General features: G+C 38.6%; 1 protein-coding gene across 1 annotated transcript in view; it reads right to left on the bottom strand.

The window, feature by feature from the left end:
* LOC146315752 (protein kinase C epsilon type-like) overlaps positions 1-24,361 on the bottom strand; it is a 113,584-nt gene that overhangs the window by 12,131 nt on the left and 77,092 nt on the right. Inside the window, exon 11 of the mRNA XM_084735187.1 lies at positions 14,673-14,827. Coding sequence (XP_084591313.1) covers positions 14,673-14,827 — 155 coding nt within the window. The remainder of the gene's footprint in view (positions 1-14,672; positions 14,828-24,361) is intronic.

Genomic DNA, 24,361 nt, shown 5'->3' with positions numbered 1-24,361 from the left:
TCATTGCTGGTTTCGACTTACGCAGTTGTAATTTTTATGCCCCGGTGCCCACGTCGTGTGGGTTGCACCTGTGGGTGTGTTGGCCTTATAATGAGATGTGGTGAGGTGCATTGTTTGGTGCGCTGCTGTCTCGAGGCAGCAGAAAGGGACTGTCCAACAAAAACTTGGTCATATGCGGTCAAACGGAGTTGCTGATGGGACAGAGGATTGGGAGACTGTGGAGGCAGAGGGCCAAGGACCACATGCCTGTCATTCAGAGGAGACAAATATGAGCTTTGCACCAGGCTGTAACAGACATCTGTAACCTCCTGTCAGGTGGTTTGGAGACTAATGCTGCTGTGCTGTCTATATGATGTCCCTGTCACTGTTGAGCTGCATTTCTTTGTGGGTCATTTCAGCATCTGAGTTTGTTTCCATTTCCATTTTCTCAGCAGAAAGCATTCTCTTCTCCAGATCTGTCATTTAAGTAGCAATGCGTCAAATGCATGCCACCTGACTTTAAAAGGGAATGGGACGTAGGTGCCTACAGGCAGTACAAGAGGTAATACATAGAGTGTATAGGATGCATCATATTTTTGTAATAGATTTTTTTGTAGTTCATCAAGTGCAGAGGTGTTCACAAAAGAGCTGGGTCTTTAGACTGAGGGGGACTCTGCTGACAGAACAGATCTGTGACTCATTCCACCACTCAAGAACTACAAAAGAGAAGAGTCTAGCTAGCGACTTAGGGTCCTGTTGTGGTGGTTGAATCAGGCAGCTTCACTGGCAGAGTGTAGTGAGCAGGAGGGAGCTTGGACCTGGGTGAGGGAGTTCAGGTAGGTGGGAGCTGTTTTAACCGCTGTTTGGTTAGCAAGTGTCAGGGTTTTTTCAATTTGATCTGGGCAGCAACTGGAAGCCAGTGGAGCGATCTGAACAGGGTGGTGGTATGTGCCGTTTCGGGCTGGTTGAAAATCAGCTGCATTCTGAATCATCTGTAGAGGTTTGAATATGCATGCGTGGAGGCCTGCTACAAAGAAGCTGCAGTAGTCACCACGTGATATATGTACATGTTGTCCAGGGAACACTGACACGGCTGAGCAATCAAGGTCACGTGGACCTAGAAGGTTAGTTGGTTGTTAGTCATGACGCCCAAGTTTTGAGCCGACTTTGCAGGCATGAGCTGGGTTGAATTGAGCTGGCTACTAATCTGTTGTTTAGAGGGAGTGGCCGCGGCGGCAGAGAGCTCAGTCTCGGAGAGATTAAGTTGAAGATAGTGTTCTTTCATCCATGTTAAGCTATCGGCAAGGCATGACAAGATATGAGCTGAGACTGTGTGGTCTTCAGGAGGGATCGACAGGCAGAGCTGGGCATCATCAGCATAGCGATGGTGTGAGAAACCGTGGGAGTGGATCTTTTGCACCAGGTGAAATGGTTTATACTGAGAGGAGAAGGGGGCTCAGCACTGATCCTTGAGGAACACCTGCGGGTAAGCTGTGTGATTTGGACACTTTCCCCCTCCAAGATACTCTAAAATGTCTCCCTGAGAGGTAGGACTTGAACCAGTGGAGGGTCGATTCTGAGATACTAAGCTCAGTGAGTGTGGAGAAATAATTACAAGACTAAATGCAAACCTTGACACCCAGATTATGTGCTCTTTAACCAGCAGAAGTGCATCTGGACATACCCTAATGCACTTGCACCATGCACATTAGGCCATGCACTATAAATCATTTCTCCAAGGCCCTATATCTATATTCTTAGTATTAACACATGCATCAATACTGATGAAGTTTTAGTGAAGTCTTGCAGACTTGTGTGTTTATCCAGACACGCATCTGTCCTCCAACCAGTCCAAACCTGCTCTGTCAACACTATTAAACCCAAACATTACCTTCTGTTTGGTCTTGCAGACTTCAGCGAAGTTGAAAAGAAAGGAAAAACAAGAACATGTGCTACTGTTTCAAAATGGTTCGTTTTCTTTTTGCGATGGGGAGCTGTGGGGATGGGAGCATCAACGAGGGACTGATGGGAGAAGAAAAAAAAGATCATCAGAGGAGCGATGGGGCGGCGAGGAGAGGGAGACGGAGGGGAGGGAAGGGTGAGGAAGAGGTGGGTGGGGGTGGCGAGGGAAGAGAGTCGGGACGTAATGTTCCCACAACACTTGTTGTTCATCTTCCTCTGGTAAGCAAAGTGGGTCAGGGACGAGACAGCAAGAAACACAGAGAGGAGAGAGAGAGAGAGAGAGAGGATCAGGTAGCTCAGTCACCCAGCCATCATGAATTAACATGCAGTGTGTGTGTGTGTGTGTGCCAGCCTCTGACAGAGTAATATTCACTATCAAAACAGCGTGACTGAGAAAACATTGTTGAAAGACTGAAGCATTAATCTTAATGTGTGTGAAGGCCAACTGCAGTCAGTGTGAGCCTTAAACCTCCATGAGGAAACAAACTCTTTGTGGAGGTGAGCAACACCAAGCCAACGATGTCACAAGACTTTTAAAAACACACTCCAGTTGCGTGCGTTTCAATATTTGTGTGATATAAATGGACTGGAAAATGACTATGCTATGAAATTGAGTCATGATTAAAACTGACTGTAATTTATAAATGTTATGAATCCAAGGAAACCCTGGCCTCTATTTTCTAGTAGTAAGTTTTATGTTTTTAATTTTAAAGCGATGGTTTATCCATCTATACTGTTTTGGTGAGAGATGCTGAGTTAACAGCAAAGTCTCTTTCCGGAAATCAAGACCTGATTGCTCAAGATAATCCACAGACCATGGCTGTGAGCAGTTTTGTGTAGAAACTAGTTTCTCTCTGCAGTAAAACCTATTGAAACTACTTTCTTACTAATAAAAAGAAAGTAGTTCCTACACAAAACTATTCACAACAAGGTCTGTGCGTTATTTTGAGTAATTAGGTCACAATTTTTGGAAAGACTCTGCAACTCACACCAAAAAAAAATATGTAAAGCATATGTATTTTTGATATTTGAGTGAACTGTCCTTTTAACGTTATCAAACCAGGGAAGTCCAATTTAGATTAAGAACCTCTTTTTCAGTTAAGAGACACTAAAGGACTGCAACACAAAAAGGAAGCATTTACACCTGGTATAAAAATGCGATCTGTATCCAGATGTGTTATCCAGATAAGGAAAAACAAGTTATTGCTTCGTGATCAGATCAACCTGTCCACATCTGGAGGTAGTCTAGTTTGCATTGTGATTGGATCTTCAGTAGGTGTAAACCAGGGCTGAACAATTAACTGAAATGTCATCAAAATTGCAATATGGCTTTCTAGCACAGGATGTGCAATTTTTGTTAAAGGCAAAATGTGTGTCAAAAAACCTTTGAGTGAATGAATGTGGTGAGGCAGAGATGTCCTGTCCTACACATCAGACTCTACACACTGAAGAAAACATCTTCAACAATTGCAACGTCAGTCAAAATAGCTGCAATTAGATTTTTTTTTTTTTTTAATTGTTCGGTGTTAGTGTAAACGCAATCAGTACAAGAATCACTGTATCTAGAAACAGATCCCATTTTGCGTGTAAATGGGGTAAAAAAAACATCCTAAGGCATCTGCCTCTAATTTAACTTATTGTTTAAATTGTAGTTTAAACAATATTTTTTGTGTGTTTCAAGTCATTCTGCACATGTGCAGATGTTTTTTTTTATGCATTGTAGTGGTCTTTTGTTTTGTTTTGTTTTGTTTTGTGTTACTTCCCCAGGGACGCAAATTGCTATTATTTCTAACTCCGGCATATTTACAAAATGTATTCTATACTGATGTCATGACTAAATAAATAAATAAATAAATATTCCACACAGAATACACAAATGCCTTTTTTCCAATTTCAGTGCACACATTTGGGACAGAATGCATAAATGAGTCCTGAAATCACCAGTAGTACTGTCTGGTACTCTCCTGCATGATAAAGATACACAGGAATTTTAGAAGTAGATCAAGAATTGCTTTACATATACAGATGTAAGAGCATACGGGTGACCAGAGCAGGCCACAGAGTGTAACTCACAGTGGTGAGTCAGATATTTACAATTTGTAATGAACCTCAAACAAGCACAGTAAGTTCTATCAACCATATGATGCAGGATTTGAGTGACACAGTGGCTTTCAGGGAGGCCCTACTGTCACATGCATGTGCATACATGAAAGTGTGCAGCAGCATGGTCAGTTGCAGCGTTAGTGTAAAAAACAATATTAGTTTTTTAAATAACATAAGGCTACTGTTTCAAAATCACATAAATCATAAAATCAGTAAGGGGATACAGCAATATTTTTTGGCTTTTCGTTCACACCCCTTCAAGAATCACACATCACATGCTGAACATTGCTTTGCAAATTTGTGTTTTTTAAACTACTAATAAAGAAAAAAATGAAAAACAAAATATGAGACAAGAAAATATAATCTGACTGTAAATGAGCTCCCCCAAATTTTTCAAAGTAAACTTTCAGGGGAGCTCATGTCCTTTTCAGGGGAGCTGAGCTTCCCTTAGCCCCCCCAGAATTCAAACTATGATATGAAGACACTGAGTCGAAGTAAGCATGTATAAAAGATCACTATAATCCAGCACAGGTGACAGCAAGATGCAGCAACAAGTTGCTTTTTCACATTAAAACAAAAACTTATTTTGAAAATAAATACCTAATTTAAGCCTCAGATTTTTCACCTGGTACTATACATTTAGTTTAAAAGTGAGAGTGTTATCAAGCACACAGAAGAAGAAGAAGCAGCTTGGTATTATCTGAGAAATATTACTTCTTACTATTTATCACTATTAGCAAACACAGGCTGGGCTCTGCTAGAGGTATTTCTGGTAATGAGAGACATTTTTACAGCCACCTTTGACATTTCACGTCTGCATGAGGTGAGTTTTTGACTCAGAGACAGACTTTGGGTGGAGTATCAATTTAAGACGCGGTCATTCAGCCAAAACCAATAAAAAACAAACACCAAACAATAACGCTCAGAGCTTTTTGGCTCTAGTCTCGATGGCTGATTTGGATTAACTTGTGCCAACCCAAAGAAACACACACACACATTCACACAGCTGAAATTTTATGATTATGACCTCCCTTCATTAATAAACGCATTGTGACACAAACAGTGTGAAACAATGAGTCCCGGTCCAGCAGGCACCAGCAGGACGGGACACTTGCTGCTCTGAGATCATGCAGCCAAAATAACTAACTAACAAGACAGGATGATGAAAAAACTGTTGATTCATATTTTACATCCTCTGTTTATAACCTCGGGGGGTAAGTTATGTAAGCTTCAAGTGATTTGACCCTGTGTCAGGCTGCAATGGACGTAACATCTTGTTTGTGTTTCATGCCATTTATAGTCTAGTCATCTATAGTCTTTATGTTTTAATTCAGTTTTTCCCACGTATTTGTATCCAATCCTATACTGAATTTGTGCTCTTTGTTTTAAACATCTGTTTTGAATATATGGTCATATTTCTCTCTTTATACACTGCCTGGCCAAAAAAAAAAAAAAAAGTCACCACCTGGATTTAAACTAAGCAAACAGGTAAGATCCTTCCATTGGATAATTTCTGCAGTGATTAATATGTTTCAGCTGACAACAAGTTATTGAATTCTAACTGATGCAGTGAGCAGCTTCTCATTTCTTAAACAACCATGTCAGAAGACATATCCTGTGGTCGTGGAAAAGATGTTACTCTGTTTCAGAAGAGTCAAATTATTGTCCTGCATCAAGCAAAGGAAACAACTAAGGAGACTGATGGAACTACTAAAACTGGGTTAAGAACTGTCCAACACATTAGTAAAACCTGGAAGGATGGTGGTCAACCATCATCTTCAAGGAGGAAATGTGGTTGGAAAATAATCTCGAATGATCGTGATCAGAGATCACTTAAACAGTTGATGAAATCAGATCGTAAACAATCAACAGTAGAACTCATGGCTATGTTTAATAGTGAAATGAGAGCATTTCCACACTCATAATGTAAAGAGAACTCAAGAGATTGGGACTAAACAGCTGTGTAGTCTTAAGAAAATAACTTATCAGTGAGGATAATCAGAAAAAAGGCTTCAGTTTGCTGGGGAGCATAAAGATTGGACTGTGGAGCGATGGAAAAAGGTCATGTGGTCTGATGAGCCCAGATTTACCCTGTTCCAGAGTGATGGGGGCAACAGGGTAAGAAGAGAAGCAGATGAAGTGATGCTCCCATCATGCCTAGTGTCTACTGTACAAGCCTGTGGGGGCAGTGTTATGATCTGATGTTGCTTCAGTTGTTCAGGTCGAGGTTCAGTTCAGTTCACTGCCTGAATATACTGAATGATCAGGTTTTTAAATCAATCGATTGTTTCTTCCCTGATGACACAGACATATTCCAAGATAACAATGTCAGGATTCATCGGGCTCAGATTGTGAAAGAGTTCAGGGAGCATGAGACATTATTTTCACACATGGATTGTCCACCACAGAGTCCAGACTTTAACCCCACTGAGAATCTTTGGGATGTGCTGGAGAAGACTTTACACAGCGGTTTGACTCTCCCATCATCAACACAAGATCATGGTGAAAAATTAATGCAACTCTGGACAGAAATAATAATCAAAACTAAAGGCAGTCCAAAGAAATATTAGTGTGTGACTTTTTTTTTCTTTTTTTTTTTGCTTAAAAACGCAGACAGACACCAGGATGTCAAATACCGACATTTCAGGTTGGTGAAGTGTCCAGAGGACAACAATTTAATGATTAAGATAAGGAAACACAGGCAGAGGGCAGAGTCTCTACAGATACAGAGAGGTCATAAGTGACAACCGAAAGGGATTATTTTTATATAAATCTTTTTTTTTTTTTAAGGAAAATGTTGCATATTATACATTTAAATTTTACAAATTTAAAATACTTACAGTCAAGGCTGTGGGGAGTTGGGGTGGTGCAAAAAACTGTGCTAATAGAGCAGGAAGTTTATGTTAATCAAGTTAGCGGAGAGCAGGAAATAGATGACATGATGACAAGTTTCATCAGTATAAAACATCAAGACAACTTTTTCATACTCTTCCACCATACAGTTGCAGATTAGCTTATTATTGACTATCAGTCTGGATGACCCAGTGCCCTCGCTTTGTCATTTGTCAATCAGCACCTTCAGTAGAAAATAATCTGTATCAAACTTCTATCTTAAATTTGTATTGGCAGGATAACTTCACCTTCTTCCTCAGCTTTAACTTTAGTTGCTGTTGTGTGATGACGCAGCATTACTACGCAGGAAAGGAAAATCAAAAGAATTTCTGGATCTCGACAAGTTATTCAAATCGTGCAGAAGTAAACTATAACTTTGTTCACTTCCAAAGTTGTTTGCATCTGTAGCTCCACTGTGATCTGTATATTGTACCACACATGTAATGACAGTGGGCTGACTGAATGTGGAAAAACTGAGACATTGTTGAAACTGAACTTATTTTCTCAGGGCTGTTCATCATCATGAATGCTTCATCAACTGCTTTTACAGAATGTACTTGTTTACACTAAAAAAGGCAACAATTTGGAGGTGTTGTTATTCATAGGTTATTATGCAATGGTGTTACTGATCCGGCCCACTTGAGATCAAATTGGGCTGTATGTGGCTCATTAACTAAAATGAGTTTGACCCCCCTGACCTGAGGCTTTCTAGTTTGGTACCAACCTCGTCGTGTTAGCTGGTCCGGTAGTTGGCTAAACTTCGGGGGAGTGAAAAAGTGGCACGGCAATTTCCAAAGTCTCCACTTTGCAGACGTGCCCAGTTTATGCTAATCCCACACAGTTTGCATGCAATATACTGAAAACGTGTTATTTTTGCCAAATGTTTTTGAATATTCCTTCATACTGGGGACCCTAAGCAGAACTAAAATTGCATAAATTGGGTCTGATTGGAAAGCCGAGACTCATGAATTCAGTGAACGCAATTGCATTCATCAGTGATGATGTTAGTCCCCATACTAACTGTTTCAATGTAGTGAGAACATTTCCTTATTGATAATAAGGGTGTCTCTAAGCAATTCCGACAACAGGAATTCTCACCATCAGGGCAGAACTTTAACCACACTCAAAGACAGCTGTGGCTATCAGTAAGTGCTGCTGCTAAAAAAGATGCTGGCTGTCAGATAGCAACCACCGCAAGCTCTCTCTATTCATCAGTGGAATCACTCTTTAATAGAAATATTAACTATGAGGCTCTCAGTTGCGAGGATGAACGGGGCAGGCCAGTGTATGCTGGAGCCTAGAAGGTGGCACTCAGTGCAGCTAGAAATCTGATAAAAATGCAAAAAAATGTATTTTTTGTTAACTATGCATTGTACAGAGATGAAATAGCATTAATGTGTAATAGAATTTGGGAGACCCATGGGGAAGAGTTAGGTTGGAGGTAGTCAGTACTGTAGAGGTATGCTTGGTGTAGCTGTAACTGTACCCTGATTTGTCTTAGTTATATCAGTACAACTATAATGTAATTAAATGTAACTTGATGAATGCATCAATAGAAGGGGAAAAAGCACTTTTGTATTATATATTAATTAGTTTTATAATTTTCCAGTGTGTTGTTCCCCTCTTCTTCAGTGCCTTGGTACACTGTATTTCATGTGACAGATGTACAGTTGCAAACCTTATGGAAAATTTAATAAAAACTTGGTAAAAGAAAAAATAAATAAATTCTCGCCATCTAATCAGATATTCCACATGGTCTTGGTGTCAGAATGTGGTGTTGTGGAGGGATTTTTTTTTTTACATTTTCATACATATTTTTAATGTGTGTCATGTGTCAACCCCAAATCAGATGCAAGAACTGATGAGACATAACTGAGCACAGGAATGATCATCACATACATCCATCACAATATGTAATAATATATAATAGATAAAGAAAGAAAACACAATGTTTATTACAGATTTATGACTCTATCACTTCTATGTCTAATAAACTGTTGAATAGAGTATAACCCTTATATTGGCTGACTGATATTATCAGCTCCATATTGGCCTATCAAAGCTATATCAGTATGGGTGTATATTAGGGCTGTACATTATGGTAAAAAAAAGTTATATTACAGTTATTTTGACTGAAATTGCAACTGTGATAGCAATATGATTAGTGGGAATAATAAGTTTTGCATTACAATTTTTACTTATACTGAAAAAAGGTGATATTTGTTGGGTTTTGTACTAAATAAACATGCTTTATCTCATCTGGAGAACAAGATTTTTAGGCCAAGACATCTCTACAGCACTACAGTACCTCATTTTAATTCTGCTTTTGCATGCATTTTATCTTTTTTCAAAAAATGCAATTTAGTTCTGGTTCTGAAATTTGGTTATTGCACTTTTGTAATATTGCACTCTGATCATATTGGGATCATACAGTCCTAGTATATATATTGTCTGATACGCGCCTGTATGAAAATATTTATTTTTTAATAGAACATAATGCAGATTGTTGTTTTTTTTTGTTTTATCAACAGCATTTTATGTATATTTGATCATTTAGGTTTAATATATTCAAATACATTATTGTATTGGTGTTTTTTTCATAGTTATTTATAACTATTAGAAATATCTGTGAAAGTTTACTGTTCCACAGCCCTGATGTCATCACTGAACAAGGAGGTTTATTGAACTGTAAAATAAAAAAATAAAAAAAAACTCCCGAATATCGGGAGTGGCCTCAAAAATCCAGGGCCGTTCTGTTAACCTGAAAATGAGTGTACGTTAGGAAGCGGTTCAGTGAAAGAGCTGTAACTGTCATATTTACTTGAAGCCAAAGAGAACTTGCGAAACACTGGAGTTTGGTTTCGTTCCACCAGCTGGATTAAAGGGGATGAACAGTTCTTGTGGAGACATGAGCCTCAGATTGACAGTCATTGACTGGCGTTGTGCAAGTTGCTGAGTCAGCTGATGTCAGTCGTTTTTCTTGCTGTCTGAAGGCCAAAACAAATAAACAAAAAACTTACCTAGCAATTTTCTAATCAGACAAAACTAAATGAGACTTTATTAAACCCTCTGGGGTAAATAGGGTGCTGTAGAAACAGATTCACAGTCAAAGCTGGTATGCAGCAATAGAACCAGTTTTCTGTTTTATTTTAACAGATGAATTCCCGTCACCATGTCTGCCTTTGTTTTTGGAGCTCACATGTTCTCGCTGTAGGGACCACCGTCTGTCATGTTCACTGACCTTTAATTTCTGACACATCACACATAACAATACACTATTCATGTTGGATCACTTCCTGATCTGATGACAGTGCGTCAGTGAGTGTGTGAGCGTTTCATGCCTTTGTTTTGTATATTCATGACTGTTAAAAGCAGGTACACAGATAACGATGAGCCACAACAGTAAACACACACACACCCTCAACCACCATATCTGACTGGCCACCCTAAACTTTAAAAATTTGACCAGTCGCCTGAAGAAAAAACAAAAAGAGTTATGACTGTACTGCTTCTCTGTGGCAAGACTAGAGCATGACTGATAAATTGGTTGACAGTATATGTGTTTTTTTAATTCATAATTATTTATTTCTAAATAAAGTATATGTTGTTAGAATTTTTCATTGTCATTTTAGACCAAAACAGTCCCGCCTAAAAAAAAAACTGCAAAATCCTGGAGGGACTGATACTCAGTACTCAACTATGATTTTAAAAGCAACTATAGTAGAATACATAGTGGAATGCGTACTTAAGTACAAGTTAAAGTACTCAGACTGGAAAACTTTAGCATGTCGCCAAACCCTATTTGACATAAACTTAATTGAAAATAGTACAAAAGCAACATAATTAATATTTTACCTCATTAACTGCATTTATTTTTGTAAATGTGTGCTGGTTCTGAACGTGATGTAAGCAAAACTTTTGGCACAGGAGCATCAAAAGACTGGGGAAGTAGTGGAAAACACCTTTTTTGGACATTGCACAGGTAAACAGGTTAAGTCTATGAATTATCTTGAGTTACCGGGTCATGACTTTTGAATTTTTCCAGATGTATTTGTTGGTGCTTTGAGCACCACAAGCCGAGTGCCTTTTAGTCCCAGTCCCTATGTCCAAAATTCTGCAACTCACACTAAAAAATCTAGATGGATAAACAGCACTACAGCCCAGGGGGAAAATAGGTGACCTCACTGTCCTGACGTGGCACAGATGGCACAGCATGAACAAACACATCTACACACACACACACACACACACACACACACACACACACACACACACATACACACCCACACACATTGCATGAGGAGAAAATCTAAACACCAAATCAAACCTCGGATTCATGAAGAGAAAACACCGGAAAGAAGAACCGACTTCTTCCATTGCAGCTATTTCTGGGAGCAATCACGCTAAACCTGCACCAAGCCTCTGTCCATCACAATGGTGTTATGATATGAGCGGCGTGTTGCTTTTGTGGGACCAGCTGCGTGTTTGGTATTGGTTGACAATGATATTATGACTGAGGAGTCCAACACAGACAGATAATAGTACCTGAAGCAGGAGGACAGTGAGGTAATCTTGACCTGCAGAGCGAAACAGCACTTCCAGGGTCAACAAGTTTGAGTTTCATAACTATAGAAAATATTTAATCTGAAAAGAGTATTTTTCATCATGACTGAACAAAAGAATACTCTGTGAACAGCCAACAATAAACATCACTTTGTGTTCGGATTAGCGATTCTTCTGTTGCTCAATTTCCTGAACCAACAGCAGGTTTGACCTCTTTAATCTCAGCATAACAAAGTGTTACTAACCACGTCACCTGGAAGTGGTCATTTTCAAGTCCAACCACATTCATACGGTTACACAAAAAGACAGCACTCTCTGCTGCATGAGAGATGATGGCTGCATCTATCTGTGAGTACACTGAAAAGGAATCTCCTAATAGTCTGTTCCAGCATGTCTTCATACCTAAATGACAGAGCAAAGGTCAAATGCCACTGACTTCCAAAACAACATATATGACAGGTGCCAGCCGTGACAAGCTTACCGGACCTTCAGTATGTTACCTAAGTCACATGACATTGAACACCTGAGGGCTGCACTACGAAGAAAGCTCAGCACAGCCAGGGCTTTCTCTGCATGAGCTGGCTCGACAAAACCTAAAAACCCCAGTGAGAGATAACAGGTATTACGACGATGATTATCAACTAGCTTTGTTAACTCAGGCTTTCTTCTTCAGACTCTAAGTTTAGTGTGTCATTTGACTCTTTTCCCGGACATAGTGAAGCGACAGCCGACAACTTCAGTAAAGATGAAAGAAGTTGCTATAACTGAGAGCTATGGAAAGTATGACAGCAAAAAGCAACACTGTTGCTGCAAATAAGGCAGGAGAAGAAGAATGCTGGCAAATGTAATGCTGTCAGTCTGACACTGTCCCATGATGAAGGAGATCACTTCAGTTTTTGGCCAAATCAACTTTTCATAGCCAATTTAATCAGGAACATAAACTGCTCCTGACCAGGTAATGAGCTCAGCATCAGTTACCATGGAGATCTAGCCACATTAAAAAGAGAAACACCTCTGTGACACTGAAAAACTGAGACTCAATATACCTCGCTAACCCATTAATCTCACTTTGTAGTACAACCCCTCTGGTTAACATAAAAAATTAAACCAAAATAATTTGGTTAGGTTTAGGCACTAAGATACTCAATATCATTGGTTCCCAACCTGGGGTCCAGGCGCCCTTTAGGGGAACGCCACAAATCACAGGGGATACCCAAGACTTTGTTTGCCTTGAGGTCGACAAAATCACAAGTTATACAAAAATCTGCATACACAGCTATTAAAAAAGATAAATTTCTTTGTCCTCAATTAAAAATAGTTAGATAGCTACTTATTAGGCCACAACTCTGTGATGGAAAACATGCAGCACAAAGTGTGAGGTTATTACAAAAACTATAGCCTACACAGTTATCTAAGTATTATTCGTTTTTTTTTTTTTTTTGAGAATCACATGAGACATCAACAACACTGTTTAAATCATGTTTCTCAGGTAGATTTTAGTGTGGTGTTTGTTGTCTCAAAGTTATTTGGTAAATGCATCAGCTGCAGAGATAACACAGCAGTTTTGCTTTAGTTCTGGTCAGACAGTTTATGACAGCTAACCGATGATGATGATCAAAGCCAACTTAAAAGCTGTCAAGCAAGTTTCAGGTTAAGCAATAGAGCGACAAAGATCACACATCATAGTCAGTTGGTCTGTGAAGCCAAACTATACGTCATTGACCGGACAAACCAGGACACATAAGTTAGGACATGAAAGGATATGAAAGGACACATTTTAAAACCCCATTACGCCTCAGGAAAGAAGGGAAGTGATCGATGTTGGTCAGAACAACCACAAGACCAATGACAGCTTCTTATTCAAGATGTATAGAACATATAATGTTGTGATAGATAAGTTTATCAGCTGGAAGATCAAGGCCAAGTAAGCAGTACATTCATGTCCTATAGCATTTCAAAGGATAAGGATGATAGATGGGTTCAAGTCCCATGTAAACTGCTGAAAGGAGCCCTTTAGTTTACAATACCACTGCAGTACCTGTTCAAAATGTGCCTGTTTGGAAGAGATGCAAAAATAACATTAAACTTCATAGCGAACGTGAGGTAATCAACTTGCTGCTGTCATTGCTAGCAGCTAGCTACTTGGGACCAGACTATTTCAGGGAACAAATGCTTTCAATCAGAAAGTCGCCGATGCATGAAATGTTTGAGTTCAGCTCATAAAAATTGTAATTTTGCCACAATATAACATTGTGATCCTTTTTGTCTCTTTTTCTTCATCTGTACTTGAATTGAAAGCGAGCTGTACCCAGGATGCCATGCCCTTCAGGACCAGTCTAAGTGGCATCTAGTGGTGAGTTCACAGACTGCAAGCACCTCGCCTCGCCCTCCCCTTCCAAATGTGTAGGAAGAACCTACAGTGTCCATTTGGGATACTGTAGAAGAGGACAAACGGCCTTTGTAGATAGGAACTGCTCATTCTAAAGTGACGAAAACTCAATGATTCGTATTTTCAGGTGATTATACAACTAATGAAAGCATACCTATGAATATTATATTAAATTTCTGCCACATTCTGCCAATAATTCCCCCTAAATCTGAAGCACTGGACCTTTAATAGGTGTCCCCTCACAATACACTACACTGAGTGTACTTCTGGCGGTAGTAACACACTACTAATAAATATGTTCCATGCATCTCAAGAGTTCACCCTCAACACTGCACTTCCTTGAGTCCTCAGCAATACATCTATCAAGTGTGAAGTCAATTCAAACAGCTATTCAGAAAAGAACAGACATACGTACATACAGACAGAGACAGACATCCTCTTCATTAATGCTGCGAAGTGGCACTTAATGTTTATTTTCCTTTTTCCAGGACTACGCTTATATGCCCTGTAATGGAGATGCATATATCCCAGCTGGAAGCACTAAATCAAATAAGCATAATGTTCATGCTTCATAGTATGTCAAAAGATTTAAGGAATAGAGTTAAAGTTAAAGTTCAGTGTAAAAGTGCAGCAGACTAGAGTTACACACACTTTAATTTAGTAACTCAGAACGTCAAGAAAAAATCCCATCCAATCACACACACAATCAAAAAAATCACATGAATATAAATGTGGAGTCCACATATTTTGTAAGATCTGATGCTAACGCTGTTAGCATGGTTACCTGTATATGACTCCATGCTGGTGCAGGAACATCAGAGCGGATGTGACTTCAGCCGCGTAAAAACGAGATCGTGCCTCGTCGAACTTCCGCGATCGCTGTATCTGAAACATCAGGTCGCCCCCGTTAACGTACTCCATCACGAAGAACAACCGGTCCTGGAGAAACAGACAGGATGAGAGAGTCACTCACTTGGCATTTAATATATAGTGGTGGAAATGTTAAGAAAATATAAAACATATGTCAGTCCTTTGTTTTGAAAAGTTCTAAAATGGATATATTAAGAAAACTTGTTACCAAGCGTGACCAAGACACATTTGTTAACAGTTACTTGATGCTTATTATTCTATTAATTAACTAGTTAATGCTTATTACTGTATTAACTAATGTTGATAGCTTCTTTACAAACCATCAAATAATGTATAAATTACTACCTTAGTTAACATGAATACCATTAGTAAATACTTACTAGACACATTAGTTAACTGTTAGTTAATACTTATTACTGCATGAAGTAATGTTAATTAATTACACAGTATATTTATTATAAAGTGTTACTAGTGATGTTATAAATTTATGAATGGAACATTTTACAGGAAGACGAGTTGTTTCTATTTCCAAATCCTGTATTAATAAGTGATCATTTATGAACTGATCATTTATTTCATTCATTCATTACATAATGTTTAGACTCAGGTACATTTTGATAGGCCTTTTTCACTGTTTAAGACATTTTCAAACTTTACTGACTCATTTCAAAAATAAACTAGAAGCGGTCACTCAGTGGAGTGCAGATCTCTGCCAAGTAACCTGATAAGAAAATTTGGCTGTAACCCCTTTATAATCAACAACATTTCAATTAGTCACTGTAATTTAATTACACATTTTTCTCATTTACAGATTAGAATTACATTTATTTTGTCATTATTTACAGAAAACTAATTACTCCCGAAACACTGCTAGAAGCTAAGCCTTGTTTTTAGTCTAGCAGTTGCTGATGACTTGAGGTCCTTACTGGCGGGTTTTGAGAAGCGAGGAGTAAGCAGTTGGTGTATGTTATGTATACGTCCTTTAACATAAGGTCATAAATGTGCACAAACAATTTAAGGTGGATGGGTCAGGTATTATGTAAGATAAGCTTCAGACAAACTCCAGCCCTTTTGGTCATGTACACACACGTCTGATCGCATGATCTCTGCCAGGCATAAACTGCTGAAATGATCTCCAACTTATCTCATCATAAATATTCTCTAATTAACTGGAATTTCTTAAACAATATTTTAACAGGCTGAGAATGCCGAGAACTAAATTGCTTATGGACATGTGACAAGCAATGTTTGACACCATAAAAAACAAAATACATGGATATGTGACTAACATTAATTGTCTCCACTCCCACAGGACCCCTTCCTGTGAAACGCACACTCAAAAACACACTCTATACCGCGCCCTCTGAGCTCTATTCTCTTGGTACTGAAAATGGCCCCCTTCCTGAATTCCAGCTCCCTTTCTTCATATAGGAAATAAGAGAGAGAGAGGGGCAGAGAGAGAGAGAGAGAGAATGTATTTGTGTGTGTGTTGGGGGTGAAGGTGGGGGGGTTGTGATATAAACAGCTCCATATATAAGAAACCAGGGTCAGTCCCTCTGAGCCATTGTGTGAGCCCTCAGGGTTCACACCGTTAGCTGTTATGAATGGACTTTATATACATATATATACGTATGTATGTGCGTGTATGCATTTCTCACTGTGTCATGTGTTCACAGATCTGAAGCCTCAGTGTGTTTACAGTATATTTAAGGAAGACACCGTGCTGTGAGGTGTATAGGAGGATTTGGAGACCTTCACAAAGGCTGAACCTCAGACACAGGAAGTGTGGATTCTGTGTAGATAAAAGGTAACTACATACGTTTGCTCAGTGACTGATTTTTAGTAGCATGAGTGACAAAAACATGCCTGTACATTCATTTCATCAGATTTATGAAGTTGTGTGTATGCATGCTTCTGTTTTGTAAATTGTGGAACTGCGTGCACATGCACGACAACAATTTCCACGACCGTAGAGAACCATAATGAGATGTACACACGCCAGTGATCTCCCTTTAATTCTGCCTGCTCCACCACTCGTGAGAGCTGTCGATGAAAACAACGGCAAAGAAGACGCGCAATTTCACCAAATGAGGTGCACCAGTCAGGTTCTCCACCAAGTGTCCATGTAAACCAGTGGTGTAATGGAACATGATTGGTTCATGATCCATACGGACTAAGGATAAAATTATACTGGAAATGAGACAAACAGGGGTAGAAGTAACTAACAAATACTCAAGTTACTAAGTATTAAGTAGTTTTTTGGGGGGGTTATGCATAACACTATGTCATCTACTTATCATATTCTAAATTAGTCATAATCATAATTGAGTACTGAGTACAATTTGAACATTTTATCTGCATTTAAGTAGCTAATATGGCTATCTGATAAATGTGCCAATGAAAACAATGACATAGAAACAAAAAAACAAAATAAAAATACAGCAGCATCATTCAGCATCATTAATGATCATTAATCAATTAATCGCAGTTAAGAATTTAACCAATTAAAAATGTATTCATGGATATTTAATCAATAGTCATAGCAGTATTTGCACATCATCTGACATAATTTTGTTGAAAAAGGAAACTTAAACTTAGATTTAAAATGAGAAAAAATGACAAAAAAAAAAAGGAAAAACTAAAAATGAGAAAAAACATAAGCATTCTGTATCTTATAAATTATTAATGATCAATCGATTGTTAGTGTTTTTGTTCTGAATTATTTTTCAGGAAAATGCACAAAGTTTGCAGCCCTACTTTGCTTGAGGTGACTGATTAAACGTCAGTGGTTAAAATGGTAACTAATACTCCGAGTAGTTTTTGAGATGAATATTGAAGTATATTTCTAACTCCAGTACTTTTACTTGTAATTGAGTAATATTTTAGCAGTGTAACAGTACTTGTACTTGAGTGCAGATTTTCAGAACTCTTTCCACCACTGGAGAAAAGAAGCACATTTTCAAGGGAATTCTGGGTAATAACTAGTTTTTAAGGTATAATTTAGCCGTAATGTTAAATACAGGTTTACTGATGCTCTTATTTTTTGAAAGTAATAATTCTCTGAATCTGGAGGCAGAGCTGCAGTGAAATAACAGACAAGACAGTTCTATGTTCTAATATGAAGCATGATGACTGGGTTAGAGGAGAGGGAGTGAATCCTGTAGGCTGTGACTTTGCGAATTTTCAGTGGTGTAACTGGGAAACTGAGCATGCTTGTCATCACAGAAATAAATCAGGACATCGAGCAAGACAAGAGAGTGGTACCATAGATTGTATAAAGATTTTACTTTTATTTGTTTTGTTTTTTTAATCGATATGTGACTACACAGTGAGAGAGGCAGCGACATCAGAGCCAAAGTTCAGCATTCTTAAACCAATTTAAAGCTTGATATGTAACATTTTTGCATTAAAATATTGGCAAGTGCAAGACTTATGTTATATATTTTGTTGGCTTGTGTGCTTAGATGATCCCAAATGTTCCCAGCAATGACCAAACCCAGAGTAATCTGTAATTTATTTAAGGTGTCAGTGCGTTTCCTACTGGCCTCTTGTTGCGATCACTTCCAGAAAAATGTGGGATACATCAGAGCGTGAGGAAGGAAGTGAGCAAACATGACTGACTGTAACATGATGAAACCTTTATCGCTACCTCGTCTGCGAACATGATCTCTGCCACGTCAGATAGATTTTCCTCTGCACTGTTGGCTGTTTAACAATGAAGACAACAAAGATACAATGTGATTTATTCATCATTTACAACAACGTTGTGAAAATGGATTTTGTTGTAGCCCTCTCAGTTTTTGGTTGTAGATTTCAACTCCTATGATCCCACCCCTCTTCACAATGTCATCAAACTGTCATTGTCAATGCTTTAATGTGAGAGACTCCTAGCAGCAGAACTTTAATATTATGCATTCAACCCCAACCCTATAGCTCCTTTTTGGTGATCCACAAAATGATAAGATCCATGACTCAAAACCATGATTACTTAAAGTTACTTAATAGGAAAAAAAACACATGACCCTTATTGGTCCATAAAAAAAAAAAAAACATTTCTAAAATTAAGCAGCTGACTGGTAGGTTATCTGCCTGTTGTCCCCATGATTGAAAAAACAGTGCAAAAGTGCCTAAAATGTGATAAAGTGCCCTCTTGGTGTCCCGCCATGCAGTGCCATATAAGCTGACCTACATGCTAGAAAATGATTTGGCCTCTACATGTCTTTTAATGGTTAAATCAGTCCCTGTGTGTTTTTATTACAGAGGTATAGTTGGTGTACTTTAAGTTTTATTTTAATCTAAACCAGGCTAGAGACGGTTGCACAACTCTCGCTGCACTGCTGCTCCGCTGTGTGTAGGTGACACCCCCCCCCCCCCCCCAAAATTTTTTGTACCCCTTGATCTAAGTCAAAGTGTTTGATAGGAAATTACAGGATCTTGACCACATCTGAAAATAAAATCAGGTTTTCATCAGAAATGACACATAACTGCGAGGAAGAGGTGTTTCACAAAGAGGCCTAGTTCCAGTTAACCAAGCATTATTAAGACTTTCTGACTAAAAAGTCTGGTTTCTTTGAATTGTCATGGATGGAAAAATATTCCTGTAACCATGCACTGTCTTCCTGCTTTCCTCTGATGAAAACAATAAAAACGGAGGTTAAGAATGGTACGGGGCCTAATAAGTCATAACCCCGACTTCCTCTTATCTGTTTCATAGCGTCATTTGCAATCAGGTTCTCGTAAGCCGCGAAAAGCAGCCTTAGCGTGATAAAAAAAAAACAAGGGTGAATGTAACATAAATCAAAAAAGAAAAACACATCTGTACAGTATGAGGATGAGCCATGTAAGACGCTTTTTCATCACAGTATGTGTACATTTCTGGAAATTCAATGATGAAACCATTTATGGATCAAACAAGTAGATGGAAAACTTTCTGGCTAATAAAAAGGGACTCTAGGTGCAACACACACACGTTGTGTTGATGCTGGTAGCACATTTTTAGACACATCAAAGCAACAAAAAAAATCAGGGTACAAAAAGCCGTCATGAAGCAAAGCCAGGATCAAATTTGATCAAACTGTTGTTTTTCTGGAGAGTTGGGGCATTATTTAAGTGGTGTATGCTGACACAACTGGTGTGCATCAAGCCACATAGAATTGAATGGATGTGTGTTTTAATGCATGCCATAAAACAGACTTGATTATGATTGGCTAAGCCATGCTCTACGTCATTCTAAAATACTCCTGCACCTTTTGACTGCTTACATCAGTATTATAACCCTAAATCCAAAAAAGCTGGGGCATTGTGCAAAACACAATTAAAAACAAAATCCAATGATTTGCAAAAAACTTTTTGACCTCTATTCAACTGAAAACAGTACAAAGACAACATATTTAATGTTCAGACTGATAAACAGGTTAATTGGTAAGAGGTGACAGTAGCATGGATGGCACGAAGTTCACCACTTTACAGAAATTATTTCTCCATCTAGAATCTGGAGAAATCTCTGTGTTTAAGGTTCAAGACTGAAAACCACGACCCCTCAGGCAGCACTGCATTAAATACTGCATTTAAAAACCCACGTCATTGTATAAAGGATACTACATGGGCTCAGGAACACTTTGGAAAACAGCTGTCAGTAAACACAGTTTGTCACTGTAGCTACAAATACAAGTTGAGACTCTACCAAAGAGAAAAACATATATCAACAACATCCAGAAACACAGCAGACTTCTCTGGACCTGAGCTCATCTGAGATGGACTGATGCAAAGTGGAAAAGTGTCCTCCAGGACAAAGAGGAAAAGGACCATCCATATTGTTACACCTGCTAAGTTCAAAAGCCAGCCCCTATGATGGTATGAGGGGTGTGTTAATGCCCACGGCATCATGGGTAACTGTCACATCTATGAAGACACAGTTAATGCTGTTAGGTACATGCAGGTTTCGGAGCCATCCAGATGATGGTTTTGCTTACTTTAGTGAGGCAATGTCAAGACACATTGTGCACGTGTTCAAACAGCATGGCTTCATACTGTCCTGCCTGCAGTCCAGACTTGTCTCCCACTGAAAATGTGTGGCACATTATGAAGCACAAAATACAACAACAAAGACCCCGTACTGCTGAGCACCTGAAGTTGTATATCAAACAAGAACGAGAAAGAATTTCACTCTCAAAAGTTCAACAATTACTGTCCTCAGTTCCCAAATGCTTTATGAGTATTGTGACATATCACAGCTTTTTCTAAATATGTTGTAGACATAATAATCAGAATGAGTGTATATTTACAAAAAACAATAAAGTTAATCAATTTGAACATGAACTGTCTCGTCTTTACACTGAATTCAATTATATAACATAATATAAGTGGAAAAATATTGTAGCGATGTCGGGACCGTTGCGTTTTTCAGACCTGGTAAGCATAGAACCATGTGCCTACTGACTTAAAAACAACCACCAAAATGGAGCCAAACCAGATTTTCCTTAATGTCACTGTAAAATAACAGGAAAGGTGAACCTTATTGTTTAAGCAGTTATGCTGGCCTACGTGCGGGGCTTGACTGGCACATCAATGAACAACCGGTGAAAGAAACAAAGAGAGCCAAAGAGTTGGATTTATGATTGAGCAGCCAGGATACCACTCATTGCTGCAGCCCAATCCACTGGTCTTTGATCTCCATCCAACAAACTACACCAACCATCTACAGTAAGTTAACATCGTAACTTTAGCTAGCTTGCATGGTTTGATTTGTAGCCTATTATGCTGACTTTTCTCTGGTTATCTTGAACAATTGTCATAAACATCATTTTTGTAGCTTGGTCGCTCTACACTGTAACAAAAAATTACATCGCTGGCAAGCTGACAAAGTGACGTGTGTGTGTTGCTCGGCAACCATAATGTCGCTGAAGAACTACATTGCTTGGCGAAGAAATCATTAAATATTAACAATAAAGTTTTTGTTGTTGTGTGCTTCATGTCGTGCCTAACAACACCCAGCTGCAGTTAGAAACCAAAGGCCTCTTGAAGGTTACTGCTTTACATTCACAACCATACAATTTACCGGCAACTGGTCAGCAACTTTAACTGGAATGACTGGGAAAGTTCTCTTACTACCTTTATGTGAACATGGAGAGTTTTGAGAGACTTTTGCAATAACTCTGGGTTGTAAATTGATTTTTTTTTTCTTGTGACGAACGACTAGGGATGCACCAATCAGACGTTTTCTCTTCTGAGACAGATTCCAGTGCCTCAGCTCAAAGTATCTGCCGACACAGAGCGCTGGTCCGACACCAGTTTCTCCTTCTCCCAAATTTAGAATCCATATACCTTTCTGCATGAAACTCATTAGGATCATTTTCTTTCTAGTAGAAAGAAAGTAGTTCAGGCAGATTCTACAATACTAATTTATGACAGTAGATTCTACTGCAGAAAAAAAGTAGTCCCTAACATGAAACTGCTCACAACAAGGTCTGTGGATTATCTTGAGTAACTGAGTCAGGATTTCTGGAAAGAGACACTGGTTTTTAATTTTTCAAATGTATTTTTTTGTTATTTTGAGCACCACAAGCCAAGTGCCATTTAGTCCCATTATATTGGAGAGAAGGCAGACATCTCTATGGCTGACTCTGCTCTGAAACTCTGCTTCTCACACCAATTCTAGATGGATAAACAGCACTACAGGCCACAGGCACAATTGGGGTGACTTACACTTTCTGTATTTGACAAAATGAGAGTGAGACTGTGTAGCGGTCCTTTAAGTAGCCGTGTCTCTTTCGGTTTCTCATCCCACTCACATAAATTTCAACATCGCCTCTAACTGATTAGTTTGACCTCAATTCATCAAAGTTAATCCAGCTGTTCACCCACAGCAGCTGGAAGCAGATCTGACTACATTCACACTCCCATGTTTTCAGAGCCAACCTCAGGCTTCTTTTTTCCTCTCCAGTATCAGTTTAAAGGGGCCTCCGGATCGGCTCTTACATAAGTGGCCGGCGGCCCACCTCAGCTAGAGTTTTCTCTCTCTCACCCCTCCTCCTCCTCCCCCCTCTCTCTGCTCCTCCTGAAAGCGACTTTAAACAGGATGTCGAAATAGTTTGTTTAAATGTACCCAGAGTCCCGGCTGGTCCCACCCAATCAAACATGAATAAACATTTCCTGAGTGTAATTACAAATGTACAGATACTGGTTTCCCACTGCTCACACACACACACACACACACACACACACACACACACACACACACACACACACACACACACACACACACACACACATACACACACACAGATGATCTCCAACCCAGCACAGACAATAACATCTTGATGGTTATCTGATTGCTGTATGTGTGTGTATGATTAAACGTGCCCTCTCGGTGCCACCCTGCTGTAATGTATGTCGAGCAAGTCTCTACTTGCATCTTATGTAACCTCAGACCCATTAACACACACTTTCTCTTTCACAAACAGGCATAATAAAACAATAAAAGCACAGAACAGACAGGTCTTAAATCACCTCCTCCATCAGGAGTGTGAGGATAATGGATTTCCTTCCTTAAGAAAATAAAAGTCCCAACACCACATTGGAAAAAATAACTATATTACAAGTGAAGGTGGTAGCAGGACGTTCCAGTGGTAAACTGTGTATGTTCTGTGGAAGAGGAGAATTTGGGTTTGCTGTTCTGTGAAATCTGCATATCTTAGTTTTAGATTAGTTAAAGAAGAAAAAATAGTGAAAGAATAACGTAAGTGTAGAAAACAAGGAAATTCTTGAAGTAAAGTCAACAAGGTGAAGGTGACAGAAAATACAACAAGGAAATTGGTAAGGACTATAAAAAGAAAACAAACTAACTAAAAAAGAAAGGAAGAAGGGAAGACAGTAAAGGAAAAGGATAGAAAGTAGAAAGAAAGGAAGAAGGATAATTAAAGGAAATGTAACAAGGATATTAGCAATGTCTAAATAAAGAAAGATGGAAACAAAAAGAAAGGCATTAAGATTGGGGAGAAATAAAGGAAAAGAGGTAGCAAATAAGAACAGGTTGAAGAAAGGAAAGAAGAGAGATACAAGCCAAGAAAATGGGAAAGTAAGGAAGAAAGAAAGAAAGATGGAAGTAAATAAATGAAGATGAAGGTAACAAAAAAGATAGATGTAAATAAATACATACATAAATAAATAGAAAAACAAAAAGAAAGGCAGTGAGAAAGAAAGAAGATGTGAGGTATGGAAAAAAGGAAAAGTACCAATGAAAGATGGAAGTAAATAAAATAAAAGATAGCAGGAAACAAATAACTAAATTTAAAAGAAATGTAAAAAATGAAAAATGAAAGAAAGAAAGATGGGACTAAAGAATAAAGAAAGAAAGAAAGAAAGACAGAGTAAGGAGGAGAAATAAAGGAAAGGAAGAAAAAAGGAGAAAGATGTAAGTAAATATATAAAGATGTAAGTAAATAAAAAATAAAAAGAAAGAAGGAAAGGAAAAATAATGGGGATAAATAAAGGAGAAAGAAAGAAAGAAAGAAAGAGAGAAGATGTGAGCCATGGAAAAGGGAAAGAAAGAAGGAAAGAAAGGAAATTAGTAAGGACTAAATAAAGAATGAGGAAAACAAAAAG

The sequence above is a fragment of the Lutjanus erythropterus genome, chromosome 14 (genome assembly GCF_056507025.1).
Source record: "Lutjanus erythropterus isolate fLutEry1 chromosome 14, fLutEry1.hap2, whole genome shotgun sequence".
NCBI lineage: Eukaryota > Metazoa > Chordata > Actinopteri > Lutjaniformes > Lutjanidae > Lutjanus > Lutjanus erythropterus.
The sequence above is the reverse complement of the archived record's forward strand: the minus strand, read 5'-3'. Positions and strand labels throughout refer to the sequence as shown.